General features: G+C 41.2%; 2 protein-coding genes across 2 annotated transcripts; both read left to right on the plus strand.

Moving 5' to 3' along the window:
- Positions 1-329: 329 nt before the first annotated feature.
- LOC130911263 (odorant receptor 131-2-like) lies at positions 330-1274 on the plus strand. The gene has a single exon (XM_057829108.1). The coding sequence runs from the start codon at positions 330-332 to the stop codon at positions 1272-1274; it is 945 nt and encodes a 314-aa protein (XP_057685091.1).
- A 958-nt stretch (positions 1275-2232) lies between these two features.
- LOC130911264 (odorant receptor 131-2-like) lies at positions 2233-10335 on the plus strand. The gene is made up of 2 exons (XM_057829110.1): positions 2233-2488; positions 9398-10335. The coding sequence occupies exons 1-2, from the start codon at positions 2233-2235 to the stop codon at positions 10333-10335; spliced, it is 1194 nt and encodes a 397-aa protein (XP_057685093.1).
- The last annotated feature ends 385 nt before the right edge of the window (positions 10336-10720 follow it).

A 10720-nucleotide genomic window follows, 5' to 3' on the forward strand; every position in this document is an offset into this window, starting at 1 on the left:
AAGATTTCATTTGTCACGTCATATACACTTTTTAATGGTCTTAAGTGTCAACCTTTGAATTGCTGTCCACTGTACTGACCACTGTTCCTGAAAGGGTTGAAGGCATTTGCTGTCTTTTTTTTTTTTTTGTATTCGTAATGATGCTCGTGTGTTCCAGTGTGCCGCCTGTAAGAGGCGGTGACATTGTAGTGATGGTGTTGCATGGTAACGCTATGCATCAAAATGGAGCATGAAAACATATAAAACGTGCGATGAGAACTCGATCAGACTCGACGTTTCCAGCGTCACTGTTTTTTTTTTTTTTTTTTCTTGTTGTATCTCTAACATTCATGCAAGATATTTCACTAGCCAATGTTACCACAAGGTTAAGCCTTGCGGAACGAATAGTATCTACCACCTTGACTACCGCCTTCTGTTGGATTTTAATATTTCTCAATGGGATCATGTTGTTCACTTTGAGGAACAAATGCATGTTTCGGGAGACATCGCGCTACATCCTGTTGTTTAACCTGCTGCTCGGAGACACGCTGCTACTGGTTGTCTCTCAGCTGATGTATTGTTTGAACTCCTTTCGCATCACCCTCATGTATCCCGTTTGCAGTGTACTGGTCCTTTTTGGTAATCTCTTCAGTAGGATTTCTCCTTTGGTGCTGGTTGCTATGTCGCTGGAGAGATATGTGGCTGTGTGTCACCCTCTCAGACACGCCTCCATCATGACCAGAGGGAACACAGTGAAAGCCATGATTGGAATGTGGATCGTGTGTTTTATAATTGTTCTCATTGATGACCTATTAATTTTGATGTTTCCTTTTGAACAGCTGGAGAGTCTCCAAATGACACAGCCATGCAATTCAATCGCTATGTCCCTCCTGCCATTGACTGAAATTTTCGACAATACCTACTCGGTTTTGGTGTTCTTTGCTGCAGGCCTGGCCAACATTTCCAGCTACGTTGGCATAGTCATAGCAGCCAAATCGGCAGCCACGGACAAAGTCTCTGCGCGTAAAGCAAAAAACACATTGCTGCTGCACCTGGTGCAGCTAAGCCTCAGCCTTTTGTCAGTGATCTACCCTAACATCCTCATAATTCTCTCAAGTTTGTTGAACTGGGTAGCTTTTCACCAAATGCAGATCTTTCTGTTTGTGTGCTTTTTCTTATTGCCCAGATCTCTGAGTTCACTCGTCTATGGGCTGAGAGATCAAAGCCTCAGAATTTCACTCCTCAATGTATTCTGCTGTCGCTTCAAAGGGCCGGTCGAAGCTGTTATGTCCTGAGAGCATTATTCTTTCCTTCTACCTGTGCATTCAAACTTTACAAACGTTACAGCATTTAACTGAGAGAAACATTTAGACTTCATGTGCATGGTCTACCTTTTGTCATCACATTTTTTTGGTCATTGGTGTTCATAGGCTGAAAACAGGACGTGTGTCATACACATGAAACAAACAGCTACAAAATTTCAGCGATGTGTGACACTGACTTGTGGGAGGAAAAAGGTTCTAGTGTGATGCAAAATGTTTCACGTGACCCTATTTTATATTTGTAATGACATGTTTTCAAACTAGTTTGTTCTCATGTATACTAAGAATTGCTGACTTGAAGAATTACATGTGTTAGTGTACAAAGTGTACATTTATTGTGATTTTATGAATAAAGAGCATTTGAATCAAGCAAAATCTTGTCCAAGCCTGGTTTACCAGTGAGAGCTTTCGTAGAGGGCTTATCACATGTGCAATGCACAGGTATCTCCACTCCTCTTTCTGGTTTTATTCATTTTCATTTTATTCATTTTGTTTCTAGATTAACATTCATATAGAAAATATTGAACTTATATAATATACAGTATTTCTTAATCATGGAAAATGTTTCAAAATAAAATTTTAAAATATAGAAAAATATTCCAAATAAAATAGTCATTGACTGTATATGGGGCATCCCTCTAACCCCAGAAGGGGCGGTATCCATGTCATCCTCAAGCTCGGGTCCTCTACCACAGGCCTGGGTTTTGAGTTTGAGGGTTTTGCACATGATGCAGAATGATGCTCAGGCTTGCCAAGATAAACTGGATATACAGTGTATGTACAAATGCTGTTGTACAATTCAAAATCCACCACGATAAAGAGAGAATAAAAGCCACAAGTCTGTGTCATTTCCCTGCTCTTATGTTGGTCAAAAGGAAACATCAACAATAAAAGGCCCTGAATGAGAGAAAATAGAAAACAAAAGCTCCACATGGCGAGCACGGCCCTCGTTGTGTTCTTTCTGGCACTGATGGAAGCGTGTCTGAGAGGGTGGCACACAGCCACATCTCTCTTCAGGGACATTACCACCAGCATCAGAGGAGACAGCCGACTTTACAGTTTGCTAAGCATCGCGAGCACGCCGCACACAGGAAACATGAGGGTGATGCAGCAGGCGCTCAGCAGGTACATCAGCTGGGTTATGGCTAGCTGCAATGTGTCTCCAGGCATGCAGACTGGTGAAAAAGGTGACAAAGTAACATGGACACACGGCATGCGCGGAAAAGTGCATTTCATAGTGCAACCAGAGACATCTCGAATTAAACACAGTACATAATAATTTAACATATACAAGTCTAAATCTCTCATCCTGAAATCAGAATATATACGACACATTAAGTAGCAAATTATACAAAATCTAAATTATAAAATATAAAGTATGTCCCATTTCCATTAAGCAGAGAACAGCTGTACAGCATAAAATATGAATTTACAGGTACAGTATAAATTCCATTCACTTAACTATTATGTGTTAGATAGATAGATTGATAGATAGAATAAAAAAAATTACATGTCTTCAAAAGCATTAACTGTAGTGATCATAACTTTATTTACATTCAACCAAAGCAATTCCTTAACTTTGATTGATCGGGCATCATACTGGATAAACAGAAATACACCTGTAGGCTGTTTTATGAACGGGGGTGTGTACGAAGAGCACGGGAATGGGGGTACTTTCAAATGCGACCTGTAGCGGAGCTCTCTGGTTTGATAAACTCTCGATGGCTAAACAAATGAAACGACCTCCACAACAAGGCAAAACTCTTCCCTTTCTGCAATTATCGGAGAGTATAGAAGGGCCTTAAATAACTTGTTGTCAAAAATAATTGGTGACCATTCAGAACTTTACTAACAAAGCCCTGAACATGACTTGTATGGAAGGCACTAGTTCATTACTCTAATTACCTCATTGCTCATTCATTCATTCATTCATTTTCCATGCCGCTTTTCCTCACGAGGGATGATTTATTTTTTTATTTTTTTATCGTTAACAAGCGCTTTACAAAGGGGCCTTATATAACTCGTCACAACGCCAAGTGGCAGCATTTCAGATCCCAACTGACGTTTGCTAACTTTACTAGCAAAGCACTGTGTGAAAGGCGCTAGTTAGCCCCTCCGCAGTTACAATAGGGAGAACAAGTATTTGATACACTGCCGATTTTGTTGGTTTTCCCACTCGCAAGCCATGTAGAGGTCTGTAATTTGTATCATAAATTCTCTTCAACTGTGAGGGACGGAATCTAATACAAAAATCCAGAAAATCACATTGTATAATTTTTAAATAATACATTTGTATTTAACTGCATGAAATAAGTATTTGATACATTACCAACTAGTAAATATTTCGGCTCTTAGTTCTTTTTTAAGAACCCCTCCTGTTCTCCACTCATTACCGGAAGTAACTGCATCTGTTTGAACTTGTTACCTGTATAAAAGACACCTGTTCACATGCTCAAACAAACAAACTCCAACCTCTCCACAATGGCCAAGATCAAAGAGCTGTGTAAGGACATCAGGGATATGATAATAGACCTGCACAAGGCTAGGATGGGCTACAGGAAAATAAGCAAGCAACTTGGTGAGAAGGTAACAACTGTTGGAGCGATTATTCGAAAATGGAAGAAGTTCAAGTTGATGGTCAATCTGCCTCGTTCTGGGCTCCATGCAAGATCTCACCTCGTGGGGCATCACTGATCGTGAGGAAGGTGAGGGATCAGCCCAGAACTACACAGCAGGACCTGGTCAACGACCTGAAGAGAGCTGGAACCACAGTCTCGAAGAAAACCATCGGAAACACATTAACACATGAATCAATTTGGTCCTCGATAGAAAACAGGTTCGCATCAACGTAAATAAATGATAATTAGGTACTATTAGTAATAAGTAACAGGTTAGCATGCGTTCGCTATCATTAGCACATCGTTCAAACAACCACACAACTGGCTCTAAGTGTCCGATCGCGGGTGGAAAACACACAACAACAACAGAAAAGATGATACACGCAGGCGTTGCCTCTGTAGAGATGATTTAAAAGCATAAACAATGAAAGTAGGTTTGCATCCGTCTATTCTCTTTCGCTAACTCGCCCACTCACTCACTCACTCAGAGCTACGTAGCTGTCCGTCTTCTTCTGGCGTGTCACGTAAACAAGTGCGAGTGCGCCCTCACGTGGGCGTGAAAGCGACACAAACTAAATGCATCCATTTCAAGATAAAAAAGTCAATAATACAATTGAGCATACACTGCCAAAGGCAGAACGAGAACGTTGCCATAGCTATAAAGAGTTATTCAGATAACTATAGCATAAGAACATGCTAACAACTTTACAAAACAAAAATAATATGTGAAATTATATCATAATGTGTTAATAATTCCACACATAAGTCGCTCTTGAGTATAAGTCGCACCCCCAGTCAAAATATGAAAAAAAACGCGACTTATAGTCCGAAAAATACGGTAACTGAAACTCAAGTAATTGGTAGCATTTTTCATGGTTTAAAATTACTGCCACTTTTGTTACATAATGTTAGGGTTCGTGGATGGGAGAGGACCCCAAAGCAGACAACGGGACGACAGGCTGTAAAAACAAAAATGTTTTTGTTTATTGTTCGGGCGTTGCTGGCGAGATCCAGACCGACGTGGGGCAGGAAAAGCTCGGGGGGGGGGGGGGGGGGGGGATCAGGCGTGGAGATCCGACAAGGGGCGTGCACAAACAGGTCCTGGGACAGAAGCAAAAATCGTGAGCCAAAAATAGTAGACAAAATGGAAGTAAGGCGGGATACAACTGACAGCAGAGCTAGACGAGTTGATCTGGCGACAAGGTGAGGCGTCCACTGGCTTTTAAAGGCTGCTGATGACGATAGCCTGCACCTGTGGCCGCTCTACCTGTCTGACCTCCAACCTGTAATTAGGACAAAACATGCACACCTGCCGGAGGCAGTTGAGAATTCAGGAGGGAGGAGTAGAGGCCCTAACACATATGTGCCCAAAATTGTCCTACAACCAGCCAGTGGGAAGCCATATCCAATTTCAGGCGGCTATAGAACTTCCCAAACTGCATTGTAAGCCTTGATGGTTAACACGTTATCATTAAAGCACCAAGGCACTCTCAATCAATGATGATGTATGATGTGTGTGAACTGTCTAGTTTAGAGTGACCAAACGTCCTCTTTTGCCCGGACATGTCTACCTTTCACGTCGTGTCCTCGTCATCCGGCCGGGTTTTATAAATTCATGCAAATGTCCGTTTTTTTTTTTTTTTTCACGCGACCAATTTGAGGAGAATCCCTCCGGCCGCTAGGGGGCAGTGCTTGCCTGCGTTGTCGTGGCTCCAACTAGTAGGGGCTGGAGAAGGAGTACAGTTTACCCCTTGTATTATGGGGCATTACCGCCTTCTACTGGGTTGACGGTTAGGCAAGAGAACAGGCAGTTTCAGACGACAATAAGGAGTAGTTTTAAGAGACGTTTATAGTGCACCGTACACCTTTCTGTAAGTTTATTTTCTGTTAATGTCGCTCATGTGTCTTCTGATATATATTATACAACATATGGGTACAAAGAGATGCAGTATGTTCTATTAGTCTTGTATTAATTGTTCTGCGTTCGTGTATTTGTTTGAATGTTAGTATTATATTCTAAGAAGAGCGCCTGCCAAGTTTTTTTTTTACGATAAATACGTATATAATGGCATCTGATCATTTCTTTCGGAGCTTTGTACTGGCGTGGTCTGTAAAATCCCATTTGGTGTCAAATCGTTGCGCTACCGATGATTGTAAACTTATATAGCAAAGTTTGATTTTGCCTCGTCTCCCGGTACTCGCTAATAGGGTAGCTATCAGTGAGCTAAGCCGCGCTAGGCATTATGGGAAACGTAGTTTTGAACTGTTGTGTTTGGAAACATTCTGGTTGAATAGTTTGTCAGTTTGTTTTGGTTATTGTTTGCGTGCAATCTAAAAAATTGAATGAGAATAAAAATTGAGTGGGAATAACAATTTCTCAACGACAATTGTCGTGATAGTAATTATCTGTGTCTTTTTCAAAGACCCAGATAGTGTTATTTATAAAAATGTTTATGTGGCACAAGCCTACTGTGTGTCTGTATTGACTGTACTATACTTCCACGGGTCTGCATTTTTTTGTTGTTGTCATTATTATTATTTTTTTTTTTGTTTATTTTATAGTAAGAATAAAGCCTGTCGAGTAAAAAACTTATTCCCATATCGTATATAACATATACTATATGGCTTTTTTTTTTTTTTTTTTTTTTTTTAAATAAAACTAAATTTTTCTGTCCAGACGGAGGAGGCACACTTTAAATACATTAAAGTGATATAGGCATCTTTGAGTGAACTTCGAGTATAATTCAAGTATCTCGAGGCCGGGCCGAGAGTCCTCTTTTTTGGAAATCGAAATATGGTCACCCTAGTGTAGTTGCAAATTAAACATCAAAACAACTCTTTTGACACCAAACCTGTGCATTATTCTTCATATACTTGAAGTGTGATACGTAAATAAGTCACAGACTCACAGCAAACATACAGTATGTACATAATAAATGTTGAAGTGCACCAACCAAAAACATGACATAAAGTGATAAAAAGCTGGCAGTTTTTGGCCGACTGGGTCACCGCTTCGTGTGGCCATTCGATTCCGAACACACACATACAGTACTTATGTCTGTGGATCTTCCATTTTTTATTCAATTGCTGGCTAACCTCCAGCCCCGTATTTTCAGCAGTCTCCTCCCACGAATTGCTTGCCATTTGGCAATCTTCATAATGTCTTGAAGAGACATTGTAGAAGTTGTCGTACAGTGTATCACAAAAGCGAATACACCCCTCGCATTTCTGCAGATATTTAAGTACCGTATATCTTTTCATGGGACAACACTGACAAAATGACACTTTGACACAATGAAAAGTAGTCTGTGTGCAGCTTATATAATAGAGTTAATTTATTTTCCCCTCAAAGTAACTCAAAATATAGCCATTAATATAAATAATAAACCCCGGGCAACAAAAGTGAGTACACCCCTATGAAAAAACGTGCATCCCTAAAGCCTGAGTTTTACTCCTGCGTTGCGGTGACGGCGAAGTGATTACGGTGTTCGATAGTTCTGCAGTGAGGGAGCGCGTTGCTCTGTAATTCACCGCCAAGCCACTAGAGGGGTGTGGTGTTATGTTTGTACGGTTTTGGGGCATGCTTGTTGACTTCCGCTAGTCTAGTTTAACGGAGAAAAAATAAACAATGCCAAATGGAACGCTTGAATGTAAATCTTCTGCTCATCAACATTGAATAAATGTTGATCATATAAATGTTGAGGGGCAGGCGACGCAGAAGACGGTTTCGAGGCGGTCTGGCCGAATTTGATGCAGCACAGAGAGTTCTAGACTCGAGTGGAGACAGCAAGCTGTGGCGGCTAGCTTCAAACTGGCGTCGAGCACTTCGTCCAAGGTCTGCAAAGCCCTCCAGCCCAATTTGTTTGCCGTGTCCTACAACCAGCCATAGCAGATTTCTGGCGTCTATGGAACTTCCCAAACTGCTTTGGGAGCCTTGATTTTAACGTTATCATAAAAAGCACCGAGGCACTCTCAATCAGTGATGTTGTATCGTTTGTGAACTGTTATTGAAAATTAAAGATCAAAACAACTCTTTTGACACCAAACCTGTGCTTTATTCTTCATATACTTGAAGTGTGACACGTAAATACGTCAAAGACTGACAGCAAACATATGTACACAATAAATGATGAAGTGCACCAACCAAAAATACGACATAAAGTGATAATAACAAGTTGGCAGTTTTGACCGACTGGGTCACCGCTTCGTGTGGCCACTCGATTCCGAACCCACACGTCTCAGTGGTTCTTCCATTTTTTTTTTTTTTTTTTCCAATCACCGACCTTGCCATTTGGCAATCATAATAATGTCTTGACGAGACTTGCTCTTCGATGATACTCCCGTCGGCCTGGTCCATTTTTGCGTGTAGAAAAATAATATTCACAATGGCGGTGATTTCACACCGAACCGGAAACAACAGTCTGAGCGAACCAATCACAGTCCATTTCCTCCACGTCACGTGTTGACGTGACGCTAGGCTGAGGCTAGGGTTTGAAAAATAAATGGGAACGCGCCAGGCTACGGCGCAGGGTCGTAAATCGTTTCTTCCTTGACGGCGCAGGTCTGACGCGGAAATATAACTCGGCCTTAAATGTCCAAATTGAGTACTGCTTGTCATTTTCCCTCCAAAATGTCATGTGACTTGTTACAGGAGTGCTGTCAGCATTGCTGCAGAGGTTGAAGAGGTGGGGGGTCAGCTTGTTAGTGCTCAGACCATACGCCACACTCTACATCAAATTGGTGTGCATGGCTGTCACCCCAGGAGGAAGCCTCTTCTGAAGACGGTACACAAGAAAGCGCGCCCGTCTCATCAGACCATAGGACATGGTTCAAGTAATCCATGTGCTTTGTTGACATGTCTTCAGCATACTGTTTGCGGGCTTTCTTGTGTACCGTCTTCAGAAGAGGCCTCATTTAAAATTTGAATGAGGATAGCATTCAAACGATGACGGGGGGCGGGGGGTAAGTGAAGTGAAGTAAGTGAAGATAAAGCAGACACTGTTCTTTAGTTGTGTGATTTTGACAAACATCAGATCACATTTTATGGTGATTTTATGTAGAAATGAGAAATTCCAAAAGGTTCAGATACTTTTTCATATGTCATCTAGTCCCATTGTCTCAAAATATGATTTTAATTCCAATAATAATGCTATTTAAGATTTCATTTGTCATGTCATATACACTTTAATGGTCTTAAGTGTCAACCTTTGAATTGCTCTCTACTGTACAGACCACTGTTCCTGAAAGGGTTAAAGGCATTTCCTGTTATTTTTTTGTATTCATAATGATGCTCGTGTGTTCCAGTGTAACACTTGTAAGAGGCGGTGACATTGCAGCGATGGTGTTGCATGGTAACGAAATGCATCAAAAAGGAGCATGAAAACCTATAAAACGTGCGACGAGGATTCGATCAGACTCGACGTTTCCAGCGTCACTGTTTGTTTTTCTTTCTCGTTGTATCTCTAACATTCATGCAAGGTATTTCACAAGTCAACATTACCACAGGGTTAAGCCTTGCGGAACGAATAATGTCTGCCACCTTGACTACCTCCTTCTGTTGGATTTTATTATTACTCAATGGGATCATGTTGTTTACTTTGAGGAACAAATGTATATTTCGGGAGACATCGCGCTACATACTGCTGTATAACCTGCTGCTCGGAGACACGCTGCAAATGGTCTTCTCTCAGCTGATGTATTGTTTGACCTCCTTTCGCATCACCCTGTTGTATCCTGTGTGTGGTGTACTGGTCCTTTTCGGTAATCTCTTCAGTAGGATTTCTCCTTTGGTGCTGGTCGCTATGTCGCTGGAGAGATATGTGGCTGTGTGCCACCCTCTCAGACACGCCTCCATCATGACCAGAGAGAACACAGTGAGGCTCATGCTTGGAATGTGGATCGTGTGTTTTATAATTCTTCTCATTCAAGACCTAATAATTTTGAGGTTTCCTTTTGAACAGCTGGAGAGTCTGCAAATGACACAGCAATGCCATTCCATCACAATGTCCCTCCTGCCATTGACTGAAATTTTCAAAAATACCTACTCAGTTTTGGTGTTCTTTGCTGCAGGCCTGGCCAACATTTCCAGCTACATTGGCATAGTCATAGCAGCCAGATCGGCAGCCACGGACAAAGTCTCTGCGCGGAAAGCAAAAAGCACATTGCTGCTGCACCTGGTGCAGCTAAGCCTCAGTCTTTTGTCAGTGATCTACTCCAATATCGTCATAATTCTCTCACCTTTGTTGAACTGGGTAGCTTTTAACCAAATGCAGATCTTTCTGTTTGTGTGCTTTTTCTTATTGCCCAGATCTCTGAGTTCACTTGTCTATGGGTTGAGAGATCAAAGCCTCAGAATTGCACTCTTATATCTATTGTTCTTTTGCTTCAAAGGGTCGGTGAAAGCTGCTGTGTCCTGAGAACATAATTCTTCCTTTCTGCCTCTGCATTCAAACTATACAAACGCTACATCATTCAACTGAGGGAAATATTTAGACCTTATGTTCACGGTCTACCTTTTGTCATCACATTTATTTGTCACTGGCTGAAAACAGGACGTGTCTGTACAAATCTATTGTAATACACATGAAACAAACAGCTACAGAATTTCAGCAATGTGTGACACTGACTTGTGGGAGGAAAAAGGCTCTAGTGTGATGTGAAATGCTTAATGTGACTCTATTTTATATTTGTAATGACATGTTTTCAAACTAGTTTGTTCTCATGTATACTTAGAATTGCTGACTTGAAGAATTACATGTGTTAGTCTACAAGGTGTACATTTATTGTGATTTTATGAATAAA

Source organism: Corythoichthys intestinalis, unplaced genomic scaffold (genome assembly GCF_030265065.1).
Source record: "Corythoichthys intestinalis isolate RoL2023-P3 unplaced genomic scaffold, ASM3026506v1 HiC_scaffold_23, whole genome shotgun sequence".
In the NCBI taxonomy this organism is placed as follows: domain Eukaryota; kingdom Metazoa; phylum Chordata; class Actinopteri; order Syngnathiformes; family Syngnathidae; genus Corythoichthys; species Corythoichthys intestinalis.

Excerpts from the sequence above, each read along its gene's own strand:
- LOC130911263 (XM_057829108.1), top strand. The coding sequence starts at position 330 with ATGCAAGATATTTCACTAGCCAATGTTACCACAAGGTTAAGCCTTGCG.
- LOC130911264 (XM_057829110.1), top strand. The coding sequence starts at position 2,233 with ATGGCGAGCACGGCCCTCGTTGTGTTCTTTCTGGCACTGATGGAAGCG. Across the intron at positions 2,489-9,397 it reads CATGCAGACTGGTGAAAAAG|GTATTTCACAAGTCAACATT; the intron begins GTGACAAAGTAA and ends CATTCATGCAAG.